At 46.1% G+C, this 24,458-nt stretch overlaps 1 protein-coding gene across 4 annotated transcripts in view; it reads left to right on the top strand.

Moving 5' to 3' along the window:
* The window catches only part of RBM6 (RNA binding motif protein 6), a 73,272-nt gene extending 57,304 nt beyond the window's left edge, over nucleotides 1-15,968 (top strand). For 2 of the 4 annotated variants that reach the window (XM_036994229.2, XM_017669663.3), the window contains 14 exons: nucleotides 618-678; nucleotides 4,192-4,464; nucleotides 4,774-4,934; nucleotides 5,861-5,958; nucleotides 6,597-6,639; nucleotides 6,775-6,856; nucleotides 7,094-7,179; nucleotides 7,660-7,806; nucleotides 8,774-8,869; nucleotides 9,985-10,245; nucleotides 11,773-11,847; nucleotides 12,486-12,583; nucleotides 14,933-15,053; nucleotides 15,726-15,968. In XM_036994229.2, the coding sequence (XP_036850124.1) occupies nucleotides 618-678; nucleotides 4,192-4,464; nucleotides 4,774-4,934; nucleotides 5,861-5,958; nucleotides 6,597-6,639; nucleotides 6,775-6,856; nucleotides 7,094-7,179; nucleotides 7,660-7,806; nucleotides 8,774-8,869; nucleotides 9,985-10,245; nucleotides 11,773-11,847; nucleotides 12,486-12,583; nucleotides 14,933-15,053; nucleotides 15,726-15,851 (1,728 nt within the window). In that variant the 3' untranslated portion in view covers nucleotides 15,852-15,968. Of the gene's footprint in view, nucleotides 1-617; nucleotides 679-4,191; nucleotides 4,465-4,773; nucleotides 4,935-5,860; nucleotides 5,959-6,596; nucleotides 6,640-6,774; nucleotides 6,857-7,093; nucleotides 7,180-7,659; nucleotides 7,807-8,773; nucleotides 8,870-9,984; nucleotides 10,246-11,772; nucleotides 11,848-12,485; nucleotides 12,584-13,673; nucleotides 13,711-14,932; nucleotides 15,054-15,127; nucleotides 15,214-15,725 lie in introns of all 4 variants that reach the window. The other 2 variants (XR_012128870.1, XM_073230602.1) reach the window with 2 other exon arrangements.
* Nucleotides 15,969-24,458: the final 8,490 nt, after the last annotated feature.

A 24,458-nucleotide genomic window follows, 5' to 3' on the forward strand; every position in this document is an offset into this window, starting at 1 on the left:
CGGGAGCAGAAGGCCGGGCGCTGGGGCTGGCCTGCGTCTTGCCGTTTTGTTTACAGGTTCAGACAAGAAAAACTATTCACACTGCAAAGTGTCTCTTCCCTATTCCGGGCTAGGGAATGTTCATTTTCCTTTTAATGTCCTCAAAATAGCTGCCAGAGGCACTACCTGTATGTATTCCTCCTCCTCTCATGCCCTTTTTAAATCAGTGTTTGAGAAAGGAGTCGATAATTGATTCTTAGTTCCAGCCAAGCCCTAGTGGGGCTGTCATACCAGCTCAGGACCAAATTTTGGGTGCAGACTATGAGTGGGAGCAGCTTTGGGGCAGTATCGTGTAAGCCATTGAGCAGCCCAGTTTTCTTAGTGAACTGTGCTCCTTTAGAAATCCTTGTCCTGGGCACAGGCATTTGGGGCTGCTCCCAAGTGTACGTGCCTGGTAGAAGGCAGCTCAGCAGCTCTTTGGGCCAGCTCTGCGTGTGGTGTACCAGATGGGTTAGGCTTTAAGGTGACCTGGAATGTGGCTTACTTCTTTCATTTTTGGCGGGTGTAATTGGCTGGAAATATATAAGGTTTTAAAAAATGGTTTTGGCCAAACTGAATTCTTTCCCTTTCTCTTGCAGTGTAAGGCCAGCACTGGTGGATACTGGTCTTCATGTTCATTCTGCAAGTGCCCAAGGGAGGGTGAGTAGAGGTGTTTTTTACTTTGTGCGCTGAGCAAAACCAGTCCTGTGCCTCCCTTGGCTTAAAAAGTAGTCATCCTGAAATACAAGTTGGCCTGGAAGCTCTTAAAAGTACAATGTGAGACCTACCTTCATGTGATCTATTACTGACGATTCTGGCTCTCACAGTTCCACCAAGGGAAAGAGGTGGTTGCAGGGTCCCCAGACTGAGGTGGCCAGCTGACCAGAGGGCAGCAGGATTGTTACTCAGATTCCATTTAAGGACGTTAGGTTGAAAGGGGTCTACCTGGCATTAGTTCATGTGAGCCCCCACTTCCTTGAAGTTATTGGGGGTCATTTGCTATTGATACTGCTTCTTACTTACACTCTTATCTAAACATGTCAGAATCTTCAATCTGCAACAAAAAACATTTGTTAAAGTAATAAAATATAAACAAGAGAAAATACTCGGGATTGAGGATGGTACTTTTGTAAAGGAATAAACTCATCAGCTTCTCAGTCACTTGACTTGAAAGCAAGTTTCTCCAGAGGGCCTGTAGGCGAGCAGCCTTGAGGGTCTGTCAGCGGCGTCTGGACTGGAACGACAGTCCCAGAGGGTGCTGGTAGGTGTCTGTTTCTCGCATTGTCCTGGCAGGACAGCCAGGGCGTGACTCGGAAGTACTGCTCTGGGCAGGGCTCCAGGTTGCCTGCTGGGGGCCCATTTGCTCCAAGGATAGAACTAGTGCTCCTGCAGAGAGTTCCTCAGCTGGGCTTTTCATGTCTGGTAGAGATTCTGCTCTCCTTTAACCTGGAAACAGAGCAGGTGTTCACTAGATGCTTTGTCACTGCTACTAAGTTATATCTGCCTTGCTGCCATAAACTATCTTCGTTCTGAGCCATTTGGCTTCCTGTGAACCCTCCAAGAATGAATTAATCGCAAAAATATGCCCCTAATTAATTGGAAAAATTATCCTCCTATAGAAAAAGATTTGAAATGAATCATTTTGAGTGACATTTGCCCGTTATAAATTATTTGCACATATAGAATTATTTGCTCCAAGCTGTGCGCAGGTCGGAGGCCTGTGGTCTTAACAGGATTGGAGACGGATGTCTTAGTATGACACTGGAAGGGGTACGGCTCCTAGATGTACCCACTTGGGGTGTATGTCTGCCAGACTGCTAGCGAGGGCCATGTCTTTGTAATCTTGTCCTCAAATCTGTTCTCATCATTGGTCATAACAGTCAGGTCCAAGGTCTTGTGAAGGATTTCTCTCTCTCTCTCTCTCTCTCTCTCTCTCTCTCTCTCTCTCTCTCTCTTTCCTCTATTCTCTTTCTTTTCTTTCTCCTCCTTCCCACCTCCAGAATCAAGTCTTTTTATTGATTGCAGCACATTTACCTATTTTTCTGCCAATCCTGCAATGCCATAAATGCCCTAAACATAATGCAACTCTATCTCCTACATATTCATTCAAAGGAAAAAGCAAACAAACCTAGTGTTATATTCATTGATTGCATTCAATTCCAAGTCCAGGTGTTTTCATGGATTTCATAATTATTTTGGGATATAGCTCTTCTTAACATTGTTTATGGCTTAAATATCCATGCCCCAAGGTACCCTAATTGTAATGTTGAATAGAAACAGGATAACCGTTATAAACCTCCCACGTATAAGAAAAGGAATCAGAACTTACTGTGAAAAAAAAAAAACATACTGTGATCTCTGATTCACATGCTATTTTTCCTGGACAGTGATGATTAAGAATTTATCTCTCTAGAGTTGGAGTAAATTTCTTTTTTTTCTTTATTCCTTTTTTTTTTTAATTTTTAAATTTTTTTATTTTGATATCATTAATGTACAATTACTTGAACAACATTATGGTTCCTAGACTCCCCCTATTATCAAGAATTTCTTTTTATTTAATTAAATTATCATTAGTGTACAATCTTATGTTGGTTTCAAATGTACATGACAGTGGTTCAACAGTCCCCATGATCAACTTATATACTGATTGAGAATTATTGTGCCCTTTATCCTCCTCCCTCTCCCCCGCTGCACCCGCCCCAACCCCTCACCCTTGGTGACTACTAGTCACTTCTCGGTGACTGTGAGTCTGCTGCTGGTTTTTTTTGTTCCTTCTGTTTTGCTTTGGTTTTATATTCCACAAATAAATAAAATCATATGGTATTTTTCTTTCTCTGCCTGGCTTATTTCACTATGCATAATACCCTCTAGGTCCATCCATGTTGCACATGCAGGATTTCTTTTCTTCTTACGGCTGAATAATATCCCATTGTGTATATGTACCACATCTTCTTTATCCATTCGTCTATTGATGCACACTTAGGTTGCTTCCATATGTTGGCTGTTGCAAAAATAGTGCAGTGATAAACATGGGGGTGCATATATCTTCTTGAATCAGGGATTTTGTTTTCCTTGGGTAAATTCCTAGGAGTGGAATTACTGGGTTGAATGGTATTTCTATTTTTAGCTTTTTGAGGAATCTCCATATTTTCGGAGTGGTTGCACCAATTTACATTCCCACCAACAAACAGTGCAGGAGGGTTCCCCTTTCTCTGCATCCTCATCAGCATTTATTGTTCCTTGTCTTTTGGATGTTGACCTCCTAACTAGTGTGAGGTGATATCTCATTGTGGTTTTAATTTGCATTTCCCTGATGATTAACAATGGGGAGCATCTTTTCATGTGCCTATTGGCCATTTGTATTTCTTCTTTGGAGAAGTGTCTGTTCAGGTCCTCTGCCCATTTCTTAATTGGGTTGTTTTTTGAGTGTTGAGGCATATGAGCTCTTTATATAATTTGGATGTTAACCTCTTATCAGATGAGTCATTTACGAATATATTCTCCCATACTGTAGGATGCCTTTTTGTTCTGCTGATGGTGTCCTTTGCTGTACAGAAGCTTTTTAGTTTGATGTAGTCCCACATGTTCATTTTTTATTTTGTTTCCCTTGCCCGAGGAAATGTGTCCAGGAAAAAGTTGGTCCTGGTTATATTTAAGAGATTTTTGCCTATGTTTTCTTCTAAGAATTTTATGGTTTCATGACTTACATTCAGGTGTTTGATCCATTTTGAGTTTACTTTTGTGTGTGGAGTTAGGTAGTAATCCAGTTTCATTCTTTTACATGTAGCTGTTCAGTTTTGCCAACACCAGTTATTGAAGAGGCTGTCATTTCCCCATTGTATGTCCATGGCTCCTTTATCATGTATTAATTGACCATATATGCTTGGGTTTATATCAGGGCTCTCTGTTCTGTTCCATAGAATTTCTTATATTTAAACGTTTGGAAGTGATAGAAAACTAATTACATTATATTTTTTAAATACTTGGATAGTTTCTTCTATGAACTATTTCACATGCATCTCATTAGCCTTACTTAAAGTCTGTCAAAGAACTTTTTTATGGGACTAAAGTGGTCCTGTAGGGGTATTTGATGGCAGATGGGGAGGAATCACAGCAGAGTTGTTTTTTGGATAAAACATGCTGGAGATTCTCTTTCTGTTTCTGTTCCTCTAGGGACAGAGGCTAAGCAAGAATTAATAACCTACCCTCAACCTCAGAAAACATCCATACCCGCACCATCAGAGAAGCAACCCGCCCTTCCCCCAAGGCCAGCCGATAAGGAACCTGAACCCAAAAAGTGGGAAGAAGGACAAGAACCACGCTTGGGACATCAGAAGAGAGAAGCGGAAAGGTATCTGGCTCCTCGAAGGGAAGGACTTGCCTACCGAAGAGACCGAGAGAAGGAGCCTTGGTCTGGGGAGACGCGCCAAGACGGAGAGAGCAAAAGTAAGTGCCAGTGCCCCCCGTAGGCCCCATAGCCCAGGGGGACCGCCCAGACTATTGGGAGAGGTCCCCGCTTTCTGCAGTCCGGAGGAAGGGCTCTGCACCTTCCAAGCAGCAAGCTGCTGTGGGCGTGCAGCAAGGCATCATTCTACACCCCTCCGTGTTAGTGCAGAGAAGTGTGGAGTGTTTGAGGGGCGTTTTGGTGTGGAACTGCCTTGCTGGGGCGGAGGGACAGCGCAGTCACCTGCCCGGCTCTGGGGCTCCCGCTGTGACTCTCCCGGCTCTCTTGCTCCTTGTGCCTGGCCCGTCCAGCGATCATGCTGAAGCGCATCTACCGCTCCACGCCACCGGAGGCGATAGTGGAGGTGCTGGAGCCCTACGTCCACTTGACCACGGCCAATGTCCGCATCATCAAGAACCGAACTGGCCCCATGGGCCACACCTATGGCTTTATTGACCTCGACTCCCATGCGGTGAGTTCCCCGCCCTGCCGTCACCCAGGGACGGCCGCTGGAGAGCCTCAGGGCCTGAAGGTTCTCTGTCACCGGGATCTTCTCGTGTGCTACCCACTTGTTCCCGCCTTGGGGTCAGTGTTCATTCAGGTGAAGTGACTGCCCTTCAAGATTAGAATTCTGAGTGGTTTTCCAGACCCATTTTGTGACATTTAACAATTTACAGTTATACTAAAGTGAGAACTTAGTCACTTGTGAAGAATCTGAGTACTGAACCTGTTAGGATTTTAGCAAATTTTCCAATTTCTTAACCTTGTTTTGCCTAGCCACAGGTGGTGGTATAGTTGATGATAACATGACGTTGCCTCTTTTTCCTCAGTGTTGCTTTAATGGATTGTTGTGGCTTGAATTTTTTTTTTATTAATGTATCATTGATATACACTCTTATGAAGATTTCACAAAAAAAAACCAATGTGATTATTAAACTCACTCTAATTATTGAGTCCCCCTCCATCCCCCATTGCAGTCACTGTCCATCAGCATAGTAAGATGTGTGGCTTGAAATTTTAGTTGTTGTGGGGTCCTTTTCTACGGAAATAACATGAAGATAGTAGTGAAAAATCATTGGTATTTATTAGCTTTCGTGCTCGGAAATCATGACAAGGGCCTTAGTAAACTGGGTTTGATGCAATGACACTGGCAATGTAAAAGAAGAGAGTTGGAGTTTCTGAAATTTATACAAGAAACTGATACCTACTTTGACCACTGTTCTGCTCAAGCCTTTGTCAGAGCTGCCTGCATGTGCCAGTGTGCAGTCGCTCTCGCAGCTATGGCCAGAGCACAGTGCTTAGGAAAGATTTCTTTTGAGAAGGAGAATCATGCCAGTTCTCTTTCAGAGGACATGGCCTTTTCCCTCTTTGGGTTCGAGTGTGTCTTTGCTTCCCTAGGAAGCTCTCCGTGTGGTGAAGATCTTGCAGAACCTTGACCCACCATTCAGCATTGATGGGAAGATGGTGGCTGTAAACCTGGCCACTGGGAAACGGAGGTAAGGCCCAGGGTGGGGCTCCTTTGTGCTGTCCCCACTCTGGTTCTGGAAGGAACTCCTATTCCTGGCTCGGGAGACAGAGAGTGAGATGTGGCGCCTTCCCAGTGTGGGTTGCTTGTGTGTTTGCTGTTTCTGACCTTGCCTTGTTCTGGCTCTAGGTCTTTTCCCCTTAAACAGTAGTAGTAGGCACGTCAGTCCTCTCCCTCTTGATTGTTGGTATCTTTGGGTCCCAAATGATGAAGCAGTTTTGTTTGTACAAAAAAGTTTTGACACATCCTCGGCCCTGGGGACCCAAGACAGTGCTGTACTGACTGCCCTGACCATGTTTGTATCCTGTGGCACTGGGGAGCCAATTCCTCTCCCCCCTTTGCTGGTCTTGGCCCAGGAGTGGCTGCGTCAGAGAGGCAGACTCCCAGAGGTGGGGCATCTAGCGCCCCTGCCACCTGGTCGCCGTTGGCCCCAGCAGACAGCCTTGTAGTCATCCCACCACCTTCCCCTCGGGAAGCCTGCTTGCTGTCTGGGTTGGTTCCTTTCCCTGCAAAACGGGAAAGAGAGAGCCTCTCAGTGAATTGGGGGAGGCACCCCTCAAGTGGCTTTTGCTCTCAGGCTTGTGATGTCGTGTTGTATTGTCTGTGCAGAAATGACTCCGGGGATCATTCGGACCACATGCACTACTATCAGGTAGGCTTCAGTGGTTGTGCTCTGGGACAGCCCTCAAGGGACTGAGAGAGTGATCTTGAATTCTCTCAGCTGGGTGACTGGTAAGGTGCACAGCTGTCAGAAATCCCTTAATCTTAACTTGCCTTTCTGTGACAGGGTAAAAAATATTTCCGAGATAGGAGGGGAGGTGCCAGAAATTCAGACTGGTCTTCAGATACAAATCGACAAGGACAGCAGTGTAAGTGGCCTTTGTTTTATTTCTGTTGTCCCTTTTGGCCTGGCTATGCATTAGTGGGAATCTTGTGATCACAAAGTTGGCAGAGATGCTGTTGACTATGGGTGCTTATGCAGAGTGCACCCCCTGTTCTGTACCTGTTTGGGTTGGCCAGCCTCATTCTTGGGCGGTTCATGGTGAGTCCCCAGCAAGGGCGTCATGGGTCAGGGACTAAAGTTGGCTCTGGTGTATTCCCTCCAGCATCATCCGACTGCTACATATATGATTCTGCTACCGGCTACTATTATGACCCCTTGGCTGGAACTTACTATGACCCTACCACCCAGGTGAGCATTTGGCTTTATGTCATCAGTGAGTCTTTTGAGGAAAGTGCCTATAATTTGTTACTTGGAAGATTTTATTCCCTGGATTCTCTGGTTGCTCATTACATGAAAAGTAGAAAAGTTTAAATTTGTGGAAACTGAGTATTTCTCCATTCCAAGTGACTGTTTTAGTATCTGCATCTCATGTCTAGTCTGATGTTTTCCAAAGTCCAGGTGTTCTGCTGAGTTGTATTTGTTAGGTTGGCTTGAATGGTGGTGGAAGCCAGTGCTGCATGGCACTGTGGGTACAGGCAATGCGGCCCTCAGGGACATGGCAGTGAGTCCTTGCCCCTGGAACAGCGTTTTAGGTCGTGTGATGTGTCTCCTCTCAGGCTTGTGAATGATAGAGCCGCTCTTCCCCTGAGGGGAGCCGTGTTCCTTAGACTGGAGTTACTGAGCACCTGAGCCATTCTGTAGGTTTAACTATTTCCAACTGTATTGCAGCAAGAAGTTTATGTGCCCCACGACCCCGGGTTGCCTGAGGAAGAAGAGACACAGGAAAAGAAACCCACCAGTCAAGGAAAGTCAGGTGGCAAGAAGGACACGTCAAAAAGAGATGGCAAGGAGAAAACAGACCGGGGCGCGACACGGGTGAGGGGCCTGCGGCCGCCGCTCTGCTACTCCTTGTGATTCCAGCCCCAGCCCCATGTCGGGGGAGGCGGGCTCATGAACAGCAGGCCGTCCCCTGACCCCCTCACACATGCGAAGCAGGCGGCACAGCAGAGTGACTCCCAGCCCAGCACCTCAGCTCCCTTTGCAGAGCTGGGTTCAGCACGCACATTTCTAGCCATGTAACTGGAGCAGGGGGCATCACAGGGTCATGCTTGCTCACTTTATGCTTGATCGTAAGTGTTTTTTCCACATTTTCGGAATACTCTTATTATAGTTTTAATGCCTGAGTCTAAAAATATGCCTAAAACGGAATGCTCATTTTCAACATCACCCCTGCCTGCTTGTCCCTCTCCCTGGTCCTAAGCTGTCTTAATGCAGCATTGAGCATTTGATTTCTCCTTTTAAATGACTTCTTTAGGATAAAGTTTCAGAATCAAAGATGAATGTTTTTACATCTCCTGACAAAAAAAATCAAATAATTTTCCAAAGAATTATATTGATCTACCCTAATTAACAGCAGTTATGGATTAGGGAGAGTGGGTGAACTCTGAATTTTTGTTTTTCCTGCTAATACTGCTGGTCGTTTATGTAGAGATGGGGAGAGTGGGAGTGTGTGGCTGAGAGCTCCAGCCTCAGAGCTGCTGCTGGCCCAACACTGGGGCCTGCCTTTGGCACTTACTCTTTCTCAGCCCCGTGTTCCCAGGCGTGCGTGATGCCGGACTGTGGGAAGGCTGACAGGGCAGTGTGCAGAAACGCCCCGCCCATGCCTGACAGATGGCAGTCACTTCATATTTACCGAATGTTTGGTTTTTAAAGTCTTTTTATTTCGAAATCATGATAGAAACATCACAGGTATTTCACAAATTAGAAGGTTTGAAAAATCAGACTAATTTCAACAGTTAACTCTTAATGAATATCTCTGAAGAATTACCATGGGTTTGATCAGTTCCAGGAGAATGCCAGTGAGGGGACCGCCCCTGCCGAGGACGTCTTTAAGAAGCCCCTGCCCCCCACCATGAAGAAGGAGGAGAGCCCTCCACCCGTAAGGCACCGAGGGGGTGGGGGGCGGGCAGGCTCCCCTGGGAAAGAAAGGTCAAAGGCTGCAGCTCCCTTAGCACTCTGCCTCACAAAGAGGAAGTGTGAGGTGAATTTCCTGTCTGTTAGGAGAGAGGAACCGGAGGATCCGGCAGAATCAGCCCTCTTCCCTTGTGCAGTCGCCATTCCCACCAGATGAGGGGATGCCTGGCCCTTTTTAAGTTCCATTCTTGGTCTGTTAGTTCTCCTCTCCTACGTGACTGAGGAAACCCGTTGCCTGGCCTGACCTCTCCTCCTGGGGTGCTGTGTGAGAATCTCTCAGACATAGGTATGAAGTGCACGCAGGGCCACTTTTCAAGCTTTGCCTGCTTGATCGGAGTGGACGATGCTAACGTCGGCACCCATTGTTTAGGTGCCTTAAAGTGGTGCTCTCATCTAATCCCAGGAGACCGGTTAAATATGTGTAATATAAATAAATAACAATAGTGACGATGCTTTCTTTTGATTGGTCATTGGCCAGTGGCTGGGCATTGCTAGTCAGTAGTTCCTGCAAGCCGCTGGTAACTGCTCTTTGCCCGCACCACACTATTAATTCAGCTCACTGTGGCGTCTATCCTGACCGTGCCTCTGGGGAGCTGGCCTCCCTCAGGAGCCGGGTCTTTGTGCCTGAGCACTCACTATCCTTGCAGTGCTTTCAGTCCCCCTCCTAAATCCCTACTGCTGTAGGGGTTCCTGTAGCCCCCAAAATTGATCTTTCCTTTTCTCCATGGGTTGCAGTGACTTGGAGGTGGCTGCTTTCTCTTCCTCTTCGCAGCCTGACACTTCTTAGCTCTTTCCCTCAGCTGTCAGTCAGTCCCCCTTTCTCTTCCTTCTCTTCTTCGTTCTGGTGTGAGAGTCACTTCTAAGGAAAGCTTCTGGCACGTCTCAGTGAGCGTGGAGGAGGGTGGAGCTCCAGCCACATCTGCGTCTGAGGAGGGAGCAGGGTGCTCAGTGGGCTTATTTGGAACCCAGTTCATCATTCAAACTGAAAGAGAAGAAACGAGCTGCCCACATCGGAATCTCCAAAGGACAGGCCCCAGATGAGAGGCTGTGCCGGTGTTGATCCCTGGCCTTCTCTTGCAGCCTAAGGTGGTGAACCCCCTGATCGGCCTCCTGGGCGAGTACGGAGGAGACAGCGACTACGAGGAAGAGGAGGAGGAGGAGCAGGCCCCGGCTCCGCAGCCCTGTGTCGCACAGCCCCAGCAGCGGGAGGGGCTGGGCAGGAAGGAGAATGGGGAGGACAGGCTCACCGACTGGAGCAAGCTGGCTTGCCTGCTCTGCAGAAGGCAGTTTCCCAATAAGGAGGCTCTGATCAAACACCAGCAGCTCTCAGACCTGCACAAGGTACTAGGGAAGTGGCCTGACCATTCCAACTATTGACTCTCAGCATTGATGAACATCATGGGGAATAAAGAAGCTTATGCTGTCCTTCCCTGGTGCTTATCGGCCCCCAGCTCCTAGAATTAAATCAGTCCCTTTCAAGACAGAGCTTCTCTGTCTGCTCTTGTGCATGAGTGGCTCTGCACTAAGGCTGTGCCCACCTTCAGACAGCTCCACTCTGTATACCCGAGGCAAGCCGCATGGCCAGGGCTGGGGCACCAGACCCGGAGGCCATGCTGAACCTGGAGTGGGGCATGGGGTGGGAAACCCCACCACAAGGCTGTCTCGTCTCAGCTCTGCTGTGACCCCGGTCAGACCTCAGGTGAGCCTTTACTCCTCGTTGGTGCTTGGCGGCTTCGCTCCGTTCTGTTTGGCTCTGACAGTGTGCAGTTTTTCCCAAAGGTGGGTCACATCTGCCCTGCCATGTCGGGAGGTACGCTTCTACAGGCCGTGGCATGGCAGCTATGCCTAGGGTGGTAAACTGACACACACTGGTCCTCCCCTGCACTCCTTCCATCTGTGTGTCCTCACCAAGAAGCCAGGTTCTGGACAGACGGATGGACCGCAGAGGGGCTTGTGCTCCCAGTAGAGAGAAATTTATTTCACTCTCCTTCAGCAGGTGTTGCTGAAGCAGGTGAGGGGACAGGGTTTAGACTGTGCGTATGAAACCCAAAGTCTTACATAGCTGCAAGCTGAGAAGCTCTGCTTCAGGTGACAGGCTCACCTCTGCTCCCAGCTGCCTCTGACAGTCCCTCAACACTACCCGCCAAGTCCCTTTGACCTGGGCTTCTCAGTCAGCAGGCTGACGATTAAATTCCAGCTGAGTTTCTGATGAAAATACTAGTAAATGGCTAAAGATATAAAAAGTAGTTGTCAGAAAAGAGGAGCCAAAGGCCTTGTGAGTCCAAAGAGTGAACTATGGCTTTTCCTTGCCGGGCAGTGACCCGGCGCCGATCGCCCTCTGTACGGGGCTGCTCTGCACACCGGGAGTTTCTTACCCATGCTGGGGGCATCGTAGAGGGAGCTCTGCTCGAGGAATGGGACCCCCGAGGAGGACAGGACTCTCAGAGCAGGCCGTCTGCTCTCTTAGAGCCTTGGGTTCCTTGCTGTGTTCTCTGGGGCTTAGCAGTGAGCAGAGTCTGAGGACGGCAGGCAGGGATGGAGCGTGCGTGCTCAGGGACCTACCCTGCGTGCCCCTCGGAGAGGGGGATGCAAAGCAGACTGCTGTTTTCTACACTTTGGGGAGAAGTGGAATGCTGTTCCCTTCACCACGCCACATAATCAGTCTGGGGAACAACCAGCACACCAGCCAGCTTCCCACCAGCGGGCCTCCAGCAGGGCTGGTTGGGTGTCACTTGTGGGCTGCAGGGGTCACTCAGGAGAGTTGGTCTGTGAAAGGACCTACAACCCCAGAATGGCTGTTGGGGGCTGGAGGCATTTCTGGGGCCACTTTCTCTAGCCCTGTGCTCACAGAACTTCCTCTCCTCTCAGCAAAACCTGGAGATCCATCGGAAGATAAAACAGTCGGAGCAGGAGCTTGCCTATCTGGAGAGGAGAGAGCAGCAGGTAGGGCCGGCGACCTGTCACTCCCTTGGCCACACCCCCTTTGGCAGCCTGGTGTAGGATTTGTACGCCGTACTGAACATAGAACCAACGGGCCCTAGGAGTGATGTATATGTTTTTTGAGACTCATCAAACTACATTAAAATGGGTGCATTTTATGTCTGTAAGTCGTACCTTAATAAAGCATGGTGTTAGGGTCTGCAGGTAGGTCAGGTAAATCACACTCCTCTTTCCTGCCCAGCTTCTAAAATCAGTGAAGGGGTGTTGGCCAGGGCTACTGAAATAACATCTTCCTCCTAAAGGCTGGGTTGGAGGCAACTTAGTGTGAGAGCCAGGTACAGTACACCTGCTGCCTTGACCACACAGGCACTCAGGCTGTCCCACACGTAGGGCGCCATCTCACGGAGCCTGTGGGAGCACATCTCCTCTTCACTGGAAAGGACGGCTGGGCCAAGTGTGCCAGCTTCTTCCCAGACTTGCCAGTCAGAGAAGCCACTGCCTTCTTGAGCAGGGTGTGTGGGAGGAGATGGCAGGACTTTGCCCTGAGCCGCCTCCACGCTGGAAGCATCGTCAGGACTCAAGGGGTTCCTGCTCGCTGACCCCCATGGAGATCTCAGAGCCGCTCTTCTGCTTACCCACAGGGAAGGTTTAAAGAACGAGGACATGACCGCAGGGAAAAGTCCCAATCTCTTGACTCTCCAGAAAGGAAACGAATTAAACACTCCAGGGAGGCTGACAGGTAAGCCAGGGACTCCTCACCCAGACGAGGCCTCCAGGCCCAGTGCCGACACCGTGTCCTTTTCCCATGGGTCTGCTGTTTTCTCTGGGGGTGAGGCGTCGGGGGCAGGTTCTGTCTGAGCTGAAGCATGCTGCACCCCAGCCTTTGGCCACCCATCGGCACAGGGGACATGTGTCTGTGTGGATGATAGGCCGGCTGCCATGGTGGGGAGCCCTCTTCCTCATCAGTGATGCTGTACCTGCCTGTGGGCCTGAGGAGAACATCACACTCTTGGCCTTCTTCTCTCAGGCACCTCCATTCTCACATATAGGAGCTGAACAAGTGGCTGACAGAGCTGATAGAGATACATGACCTTGAGCTTCCCGTGCTCGTTTCTGGTCAGGTAGGCCCCAGGTCCTGAGCCTGGAGTCATATAGAATTTGCTGATAACGTGCTGTATGCAGGTGCTGCACTAAAGTGGAGTCTTCGGTGGACAAGACACACATTGTCCTTGCCTGAGCCCAGAATAAGGAAGGCCCCGGTGATGCTCTGGTGATGCACACCTCATAGGGAAAACACAGAAACCTGGTGCAGAAGGGGAGGGTCTCAGTTCAAGGAAACTGCATACAGCATGCATGAAAGTGAGCAAAGTCATGATGCATTTGGGAAGTTGTAGGTGGCCTGATAGGGACATGTGGTCGGCAGCTGAGGCTGGCTCCACAGATGGAGGCAGTTCATGAATTTGATGTTCCTTGACTGCCATGCTAAGACTGTTTTAGGGCAACGGGAGGCTGTGAGGTGACTGTGAACAGGGCTTTGATCCAGTGAGACCTGAGCAGGGCTGTATGTTGGTAGCGAAAGACCTTATAGTCCGAGTATGTTGTGCCAGTGGGGAGGCAGCCGAGGAAGACAGACTCCAGGGAGGCCAGGTGGGGTCTGGGGCTCTGGCATTCCACTGGCGCACAGCCCAGAATAAGGGGTTATTTTTTAATCATTGCCCAGTAATCGTGTGTGTGTGTGTGTGTCTGTATATGTTTGCATAATTGAAAAAGAAATCTTCAGGAAAAATATTTCTTACTGGGTACAAAAAACTCTGATATTTTTATCCTAGCCTATTCTACTTGCTGAAGTGGGACCATTTAATCAAGGTAATGTCGTTGGGTCACCCTCTGCAATTTGAAGTACACTGGGACAAAGGTGAAGGAGCCAGCCAGGAGGAGCGGGGACAACGTCAGCCCCACGCCAGCGGGGCCGGGTGTTCCATTCTCAACACCCCCGCTGCCCTCTGCTGGCTGCTCCCCTCGGCGCTTCCTGTTCTGGGCAATGCCAGAGACTCGGGAGGGCCCTGCCCTCGTGCTCCTTTTTCTTGACCTGGACTGTGAAGCACCCCAGGCTCGGCCACCACGTGGAGGCTGACACGTCCTGTGACTCCCTCCCAAGGCAGTTCTGTTTTAGAAAACTGTTAGCTGACCCCCTGGGCTGGTTCTCTCGGCCCCCCTCAGGTGCCACACACTGGGCGTGACTCTGTTCCACACCAGACTCCAGGCCAGTCCTACCGCACTGCGGTGTCCCCAGCTCAGAGTAGCAGTGTCCTCGCATCGCAGTCTGCTTGAGCTGATGCAGTCTTCCTCCTCTGCCCTCTTTTGTCCCCCTCATCACTGATGGCCACGTCCCTGATCCAGCTTTGCCCCCCTTCCTAGCCCCCTTCCAAACCGGGCTCCTTGCTCACACTCCTCAGTGCATTCTCTGCCCTGCCAGCAGAATGGCCTTTGTCAACAGAAATCTGCTCCTAAAATCTGTTCACCTTTTTGTGAACGTGTACCCTGCCCAGAGGGTTTCTGCCTGAAGGAGGTAGCCTGAGTCATGATTTGACAGGATGCTCCATACTTTCCACGGCCAGCTGGCCCGAGCAGCCATTTGCCCCCTCTCCCAGATTGCTGTGGCTTTTCACTCGTCTTTCTTGTGTCCTCCTCTCCCCCCATGCTTGGTCTCTCTCACGAGCTAGTAGGTTGTCAGGGTCCAGTTCAGAGGTGACCCCTTGCTGGAATTGGTCATTTTTGGTGATGCCCTTGAGTTTGTGTCCCCTCTGCCGTTCCTATAGCAGGTATCTACCGGGGCTGAGCTCGTAAGTGTGCTGCGAGCATCACTGACATACCTGCTCACATCCTTCCACTTGCACAGGGTCAGGTCTTGGTCATCTCTGCATCCCCAGTACAGAGCCTGTTGAATACATAGTAGGACTCGGAGACATCGTTTAATATACTTAAAAGGAGGCAAATCTGAATGAAGAGGACAGAGAGGTTTTTATTAGGCTCACAACCAGTTCAGTTTGGAAGTGGCAGTGCCTCAGTATCTCTGCTTCCTCTGCAGTGATCGTAAACCCATTGGTAGAGAAGATATCGACAGCAGCAGAGGAGGCTGTGCCCAGCAGGCCACTGGCTGGAGGAAGGGAGTCGGACATGGCCACCCTGGGCTGGCTTCAGCGGAGGAGGTGAGATGGTGTCCATCTTGCTGGGGGTGGCGTGAACCTAGAATATGTGTAACTTTGTCTTGCTCTGGCCCAAGCTGTGCCCTTGCCTCTTTGCCAGGTGCCCCCACAGCCAGCAAAGGCCGTGACTGCTGGGTTTAGCTAGGCGTGCTGGGCCCTTCAGGTCAGTTGGCAATGGGAATGAGGCTCATCCTGTCCTTACGCAGAGAAAGAGGTGGGCGGTGTGGGACCCAGACGGGTGTAAGCTCCAGAGTCCTTCCATGAGAAGAGCCAGGAAACAGAGGAAGGCACAGAGGCACCTCTGAGGGGCTTGTCCTCAGACATCTTCAGTGGCTGAATTCTAGGAGTGTGAGGTTAGTCATGGTTCCCAAGAAGGGCTTTGTCCCTCGTCTTTAGAGAAGAGATGACAGGTGGGGACGTTGCCCACTGGTGTTAGTTTGGCCCCCTTGGAAAATGCCAGCTGTCAGGATTGGGCCCCCATATTCCTGGTGTTGGATCCTGCATCCTGAAACCATGGTGTTACCACCCTCTTTATTCATTTTGAGTGTTTATTTATTAAACATTCTAAAAAATTCTATATCCTCTTTGATGGCCCAGAAATGCTTGTGGTCAGGGACCAGCCCTGAGGCTAATTAATTCATAGAGTCTGTGTCATTGTTTGTCATTGCTGTGCAGGCTGAAGGCCGGATGAGGGGGCCCAGTGTGGGGACTCCAGGAAGAACCAGCAAGAGACAGTCCAATGAGACTTACAGAGATGCTGTGCGGAGAGTCATGTTTGCTCGGTATAAAGAACTGGATTGAGGAAGAGGCTAGTCCTGTGGGACCCTGCCCCTCTGTTTTGTTTGTCCGTCTCTCCTTTTGTTTTGTTACAGTTCTTGCTGCTAGAACTTTTTTAAATAAACCTTTTTTCAATGTGAATTTTTGGGGGGTTAAATTTTTCTATCTTATGCATAGGAGGGAGAGAGTGCCTTGTTGTGAGCCCACTTGAGGCGATGCCCATATGGCAGTGAGTATAGCCATGAGCCCTGGGACACTGCCTGCTGCCAGTGCGAGGAGACAGGCTGCAGTGACCTTTGAACTCTAGCTTGTGCAAATACTGTCAGACTTTAAATTATTTTCCTAATCTATAATTGTGAAAATAGCATCTCATTATAGTTTGTTTCTGTTCCTTTAATAGCTCTGAGGCTGACCATATTTCCATGTGTTGGTTTACTTCTCAGGAGACCTTGGAAAGACTTCTTCTGATTTTGCTTTTGGGGGTGGGGGTTGTGACAGCTCTTGCTGAGTGCCTGCTGGGTGTCTGGTGCTTCCCATGTCATAACTGCCACAAGTTGGCATCATAAGAATCATGGCTCATTGCAGCCACTACCCCAGGTCTCTCTCACTCCATGGCCAATTTAAGATAGACTATTATGTAGGAAGGAAGCTACCCTTGAGCCTTTAGTAACCACAAAGTAAAGCCTACAATAAAGACACACACAAAATAAGTAAATAAATTTAAAAAAACAAACAAATCCAATTACAACTAAAGAAAACCATCAATAACAAGAAGAGAGGAAGAAAGGAACAGAGAGCAGCTACAAGAAACAGAAAACAGTTAATAAGATGGCAGTAAGTACATATCTATCAATAATCACCTTAAATGTAAATGGACTGAATGCACCGATCAAAAGACATAGAACAACAGAATGGATAAGGAAAGAAGACCCATCTATATGCTTCCTATAAGAGACTCATTTCAGACCCAAAGATATACACAGACTAAAAGTGAAAGGATGGAAAAAGATATTCCATGCAAATAACAGGGAGAAAAAAGCTGGGCATCTTGTTCATAATTCTGCTGCAGCATTTCTAGCATTTCTGTGGAATTGTATGTTTTCCATTTTAAATGCCTCTTGCCCCCTCCAGTGAGCTCCTTTAGGGCAGGGACCCCAAATGTATCCAATAGGTATAGAATAAAGGGAACTTCTGGCTGGTGCTTTCCCTCTGGATGCTCCTTCTGCTATAAAGACACAGTTTTTCCCATTTAAAAACAAGGGGCTTTAAAGATGGCGGTGTGAGAGGTGAGACTGAAACCTCCTCCCAAACACACATATAATATGAAAATACACCAAATACATTTAATCCTTTAACATATTTTGTAAGACTGGCTTAGTGGTGGCAAATTCCTTCAACTTTTGTTTATTTGGAAATTGTTTAATACCTGCTTCAAATGTAAACAATAATCTTACCGGGTAGATGATTCTTGGTTGGAGGTCCTTCTGTTTCAGTACGTTAAATATATCATGCCATTCCCTTCTGGCCTAGAGTTTCTGGAAGTCTGATGATAGCTTGATGGGCTTTCCTTTGTATGTGATCTTTTTTCTCTCTCTGCCTGCTTTTTATACTCTGTCCTTATCCTTGATCTTTGCCATTTTAATTACTGCATGTCATGGTGTCTTCCTTGGGTCCCTTGTGTTGGGAGATCTGTGCACCTCCATGGCCGGAGAAACTATCTCCTTCCCCATATTGGGGAAGTTTTCAGCAATTACCTCCTCAAAGGCACTTTCTATCCCTTCTCTCTTCTTCTTCTGGTACCCCTATAATGCAAATATTGTTATGTTTGGATTAGTCACCCAGTTCTCAATATTCTTTCATTCCTAGAGATCCTTTTTTCTCTCTGTGCCTCAGCTTCTTTGTATTCCTGTTCTCTAATTTCTATTTCATTTACCCTCGCCTCTACTTCATCTAATCTGCTTTTAAATCCCTTCATTGTATGTTTCACTTAAGATACTGAATTATTCAGTGTTTGTATCTCATTCCTGAATTTCTCCCTGAGTTCTTGAATATTTTTCTGTAGGTCCATGAGCATGTTTATGATTTTAATTTTGAAATCTCTTTCAGGTAAATTGATGAGTTTAGTTTCACTTGGCCCTCTTTCTGGTGTTTATGGGATTTTGGTTTGAACTAGGTTCCTTTGATGTTTCATATTTGTAGGTGCCGCCCTCTAGTGCCCAGAAGCTCTACTTTCTGGAGCTGCTCAGCCCCTGGAGCGATGGTGGGGATCACAGGCAAGTGGTGCTGGTGCCTGTCAGGAGGAAAGAGCTCTTTCCTGCTTCCTGGCTGCAGTACCTGCCTCCATTGCCAGGGCCAGTGTGCTGAGCATGCAGGGAGAAGCCTCTATGCTTTGCACTTGTAGCTGCCGCAGGTGTGGCTGCCCTCTGGCTGGCCTGGCACAATGGCGGGGCAGCCAGTTTGCGAGCTGGTGCCGGCCAGGAGGAAGGCACAGCAGGCTGCGTATCACAGTGGGGGGCCTCTTAGCAGCATAGTCAGCCAGGGGCATGGAGCACCTGAAGCTCTTGAAAGCTCCCAACCAGCTGGGCAGAGTGCACCTCGACAATTTTATCCACCTGTCCTTTCTCCTGAGCAGCAAGCTCTGTGCAGTCCTTGCCCCTTTAGCAGTCCTCTTGCTGTTAGGAAGTCTCTCAGACTGCCCACCTTTCTTTTGTCCCAGAGTGGCTGGTCATGGATACGTGTTTACCACAAGCAGCTGTAATCTCAGACTCTCCAAGTATTCCACCTGTCTTAGCTTTCCAACCCCATTAATCTCCAGAGCACCATGTAATCTAGGTTTGTGCTCCCAGAGCAGATCTTCAGGGCTGGGTGTTCTAGGCCTCCACCCCCTCCTAGGACTGTTCTCTTCCTCCCTCTGGTTAGCTGGGGTGGGAGAAGGGCTTGGGTCCCTCCGCGTCACAGCTTTCCTACTTTACCCTTTTCCTTGAGATCTGCTGTTTTACCCAGGTGTAGGCAGTCTGCCACAGCCTTCTTTCCTGTTGCTCTTTCAGAATTAGCAGTACTTGTATCAGACAAAATAGACTTCAAAACAAAGGAAGTAACATGAGACAGGGATATGACATAATGATAAAGGGCTCAGTCCAACAAGAGGACATAACCATTATAAATATCTATGCACCCAACACAGGAGCACCTAAATACATAAAGCAAATACTAACAATTAAAGAGGGAAATAGATTGCCACACATTCATTTTAGGAGATTTTAACACACTACTCACATCAATAGATCAACCCGACAGAAACAAATAAGGAAACAGAGGCACTGAGCAATACATCAAATAAAATGCACTTAACAGATATTAACAGAACAGTCCACCCAAAAGCAGCAGGATACACATTTTTCTCAAGTGTACATGAAATATTCTCCAGAATAGATCACATACTAGGCCACAAGAAAAGCCTCAATAAATTCAAAAAGATTAAAATTCTATCGAGCAGCTTCTCCGACCACAATGGTATGAAACTAGAAATAAAGTACACAAAACAAAAATACCTATAAACCCATGGAGGCTAAACAACATGCTTCTAAATAATCAGTGGGTCAATGAACAAATTAAAATAGAATCAAGCAATACATGGAGGCAAATGTAAACAAAAACACAACAGCTCAAAATCTGTGGGATGCAGCAAAATCAGTTCTAAGAGTAAGGTACATAGCAATACAGGCTTACCACAAGAAACAAGAACAATCCCAAATAAACAGTCTAAAATCACAAAGAAACTAGGAAAAGAAGAGCAAATGAAGCCCAAAGTCAGTAGAAGGAGGGACATAATAAAGATCAGAGCAAAAATAGAGAATAAAACAAAAGAAAAAAATGACTGAAATTAGGAGCTGGTTCTTTGAGAAAAATAAACAAAATAAATAGACCCCTAGCCAGACCTACCAAGAGAAAACGTGTACACACACAAACAGAATCAGAAATGAAGAAGGAATCATCACAATAGATACCACAGAAATACAAAGAATTATTAGAGAATGCTATTAAAAATGATATGCCAATGAATTGGACAACCTAGAAGAAATAAACATCCTAGAAAAATACAAGCTTTCCAAGATTGACCCAAAATTGATCAACAAAATTTGAATAGACCAATTACCAGCAATGACATTGAATTGGTAATCAAAAAACTCCCCTAAATCAAAAGACCAGGTCCAGATGGCTTCACAGCCAAATTCTACCAAACATTTAAAGAAGATCTAATACCCATCCTTCTCAAAGTATTCTAAGAAGTAGAAGAGGAGGGAATACTTCCAGACTCATTCTGTGAGGCCAGCATCACTCTAATACCAAAACCAAAGACACCACAAAAAAAGAAAATTACAGACCAATATCCCTGATGAATATAGGTGCAAAAATCCCCAAGAAAAAATATTCGCAAACCAAATTCAAAAATACGTCAAAAAGATCATTCATCATGACCAAATGGGATTTATTCCATGGATGTAAGAATGGTGCAATATTCATAAATGAATATCATACATCACATTAACAAAAAGGATAAAAACTACATGATCATTTCAACAGATACTGAGAAAGTATTGACAAAATTGAACATCCATTCATGATAAAAATTCTCAACAAAATGGGTATACAGGGTGTATGTTCCTCAACATAATAAAGGCCATACATGTCAGATCTGCAGCCAGCATGGTACTTGATACTGAAAAGCTGAAGGCTTTCCCTCTAAGATGAACAAGACAAGGATGCCTACTCTAACCACTGTTAACTCAAAATAGTTCTGGAGGTCCTCATCATGGCCATCAGACAGCACAGAGAGATAAAAGGTATTCAAATGGGTAAGGAAGAAGTTAAACTCTGTTTGCAGGTGACATGATATTATACATAGAAAACCGTAAAGAAACCACCAAAAACTCCTGAAACTAATAACTGAATTCAGAGTTGCAGGATACAAAATTAATACACAGAAATCTGTTGCATTTCTATATACTAACAATGAACTAGCAGAAAGAAATCAGGAAAACAGCTCCATTTAAAATTTCAAGAAAAAGAATAAAATACCTAGGAGTAAACATAACCAAAGAGGTAAAAGACATATACTCTCAAAATTACAAGACACTCATAAAAGAAATTAGGCACCAATAAATGGAAGTCTATCCCTTGCTCATTCATAGGAAAAATTAATATTGTCAAAATGGCCATACTGCCCAAAGCAATCTACAGAGTCAATGCAATTCCTGTCAAAATACCAACAGCATTCTTAAATGAACTAGAACAAGTAGTTCTAAAATTCATATGGAATCACAAAAGACCCCAAATAGCCAAAGCAATCCTGAGAAAGAACAAAGCTGGGGGATTACACTCCCTGACTTCAAGCTCTACTGTGAAGCTACAGTCATCAAAACAGTTTGGTACTGGCACAAGAACAGACCCATAGATCAATGGAACATAAGAATAGAGAGTCCAGATATAAACCCAAGCATATATGGTCAATTAATATATGATAAAGCAGCCATGGACATACAATGGGGAAATGACAGCCTCTTCAAAAGCTGGTGTTGGCAAAACTGAACAGCTACATGTAAGAGAATGAAACTGGATTACTGTCTACCCCCATACACAAAAGTAAACTCAAAATGGATCAAAGACCTGAATGTAAGTCATGAAACCATAAAACTCTTAGAAGAAAACAGGCAAAAATCTATTGAATATAAGCAGGAGCAACTTATTTCTGAACACATCTTCTCGGGCATGGGAAACAAAAGATGAACAAGTGGGACTACATCAAACTAAAAAGCTTCTGTACAGCAAAGAACACCATCAGCAGAAAAAAAGGCATCCTATAGTATGGGAGAATATATTTGTAAATGACTCATAAGGGGTAAACATCTGAAATACATAAAACTCCTACACGTCAACACCCAAAAAAATAACCCAATTAAAAAATGGCTGAGGACCTGAACAGACACTTCTCCAAAGAAGAAATACAATGGCCAACAGGCACATGAAAAGATGCTCCACATTACTAATCAGAAGGGAAATGCAAATTAAAACCACAACGAGATATCGCCTCACACTAGTTAGGATGGCCACTATCCATAAGATAATAAACAACAAATACTGGTGAGAATGTGGAGAAAAGGTAATCCTCCTGCACTGTTGGTGGGAATGCAAATTGGTGCAACCGCTGTGGACAACAGTATCGAGGTTCCTCAAAAAACTAAAAATAGAAATACCATTCGACCCAATAATTCCATTCCTAGGAATTTAACATAAAAAAACAAAATCCCTGATTCAAAAAGACATATGCACCCCTATGTTAATGGCTGCATTATTTGCAATAGCCAAGATATGGAAGAAACCTAAGCATCCATAAGTAGACAAATGGATAAAGAAAATGTGGTACATATACACAATGGAATACTATTCTAACATAAGAAGAAAAGAAATCCTGCCATTTGCAACAGCATGGATTGACCTAGAAAGTAGTATGCTCAGTAAAATAAGCCAGGTGGAGAAAGACAAGTACCATATGATTTCACTTACTTGTGGAATATAAAAACAAAACAGAAGGGATAAAACACCATTAGACTCACAGACCCTGAGAAGTGACTAGTGGTTACCAAGGGGAAGGGGAGGGAGATAAAAGGGCACAATAATTCAAAATCAAGATATAAGTTGATCATGGGGACTGTTGAACCACTGTGATGTACATTTGAAACCAACATAAGATTGTGTATTAATGATACTTTAATTTTTTAAACAAAGTAGGAATGGGTGTGAAAAGTATGTCGCACTGTGATGTCTCCGGGAAGTCCCCTGTACCATGTAAGACAGGTATGTTGGGTAATTTTCTTCACTCCTACATCCCAAAGGCCTGTCACAGGCCTCATATAGCAGGCACTCAAATGGGTGAGTAATGCTGAGGTCTCTGGGGAAGACTCGTTGAGTTAAATTTTGATGCATGTCTCCCTCAGTTCATCAAAGCCCATCTCTGACAAAAGAAATCATTCCCGTTCCTTGGAGCAGGCAGGAGTTCTCACATCGGTCGTCTTGGTCCTTCCTCCAGAAACAGTAGTTCCCAGCCTGGGACCAAAACATGTCAGCTAGTATTTCTTTTGCCAAATAATGGAAAATTAAGGAAAAGACAAATAAAGGGAGGAAGAAACCTAAGGTCATTTGATTAAGAGAACATTTTTCAATATCAAAAATGTGAAAGGCAATCTTAAAGGACTGTCCTTTATTCTTTATGGTACATATGTGGCTTTATTTCGATCAAAAAACAACTCACTCAGTTGTCTTTTTTTTTCCTTATTTAGCTGGGGAGTCACTAAACTTTCCCAGATCCCCATCAGCTTCCAGACATGTTCTTTGGGAGCACAACCCTGGAGCCCAGCGGGCAGTGTCCATGATAAGGGCAGCTCCCAGAGAACATGGAGGGTGGCACTTCCCGCTGGGTAGACTGTCTGTTTTTTTTTAGGCAACTTCCATTGTAGGAATGACTTTGTATCATTTATAAATAGCTGTCTAGTTTTTATGACTAATGACTAGTTCAGCCCATCAGGCACCTCAGGGATGCTCAGAAGCGCTTGTTGAACTGCTTGGGGAACAAGGCTTTCAACTACTGGTGGCTATTAGGTCTGATGGATTCTGGAATCTTAGCATCTGTATCATCTATTGCAGGGTTTGCAATGACCCTATCTACATTTTACTTAAATTTCATTAGACAAATATTTGAGTGCCTTCGAGGGTCATATACATTTACTTTTTCTGATGACAAAAGTTTTACATAACGTATACTTTCCCCATAAGCTGAACACTGTATATGGGTACGTACATCTATGTATGTGTGTTTGTGTAGACAGTGCTATGGTTTGAATGTGGCCTCCCATAAACTCATGTTGACATCCTAATCCCTAAAGGTAATGGTATGAGTGGGTGAGGCCTTTGGGAGGTGATTAGGTCATGAAGATGGAGATGTCATGAATGAAACTAGTGCTCTTAGGAAAAGAGATCCCACAGAGCCCCCTAGCCCCTTCCGCAATGTGGGGACACAGTGAGAGTCTGGGGCCTGGAAGAAGGCTGCCACTCAGCCCGGCTGGCATCTTGATCTTGGACTTCCAGGCCCAGGCTGAGAAATAAATTTATGTCGTTTGTGAGCTACCCAGTCTGTGGTATTTTGTTACAACAGTCTGAACATATTTAGACAGATGACAGATTAAATAGATAGAAAGGGGGAAAGGAAGAGAGAAAGGAAATGTTACCCATTCCAGAATCCAGAGATTTCTGCCTTTCCATCTATTGTCATTTTTTAATTACCCAAAGAGTTTACAGTGTCAGTTACTTAATGCCCTTGATGTAGACGGATCAGCCATAGTTAGAACATGTTTAAAGATGTTCTTTCAGAAAAAAGACTTCCTAGTGTATTTGAAGCTTCTGGTTTCGAGTCTCCTCACTGACATCCTTCCACTTACTCTTGACAGATTTCTTATCCAGGAAGAGAAGAGTGTGGGTGCGGTTTGCCAACTGTTTATCTTCCTCTGTCCTGTCATGGTCAAATTTTTCAATCTGTGCATATGAGCTAAAAAGCAGTTCCACTAAAAATACATCTGT

This window comes from Manis javanica, chromosome 3 (genome assembly GCF_040802235.1).
Source record: "Manis javanica isolate MJ-LG chromosome 3, MJ_LKY, whole genome shotgun sequence".
In the NCBI taxonomy this organism is placed as follows: Eukaryota; Metazoa; Chordata; class Mammalia; order Pholidota; family Manidae; genus Manis; species Manis javanica.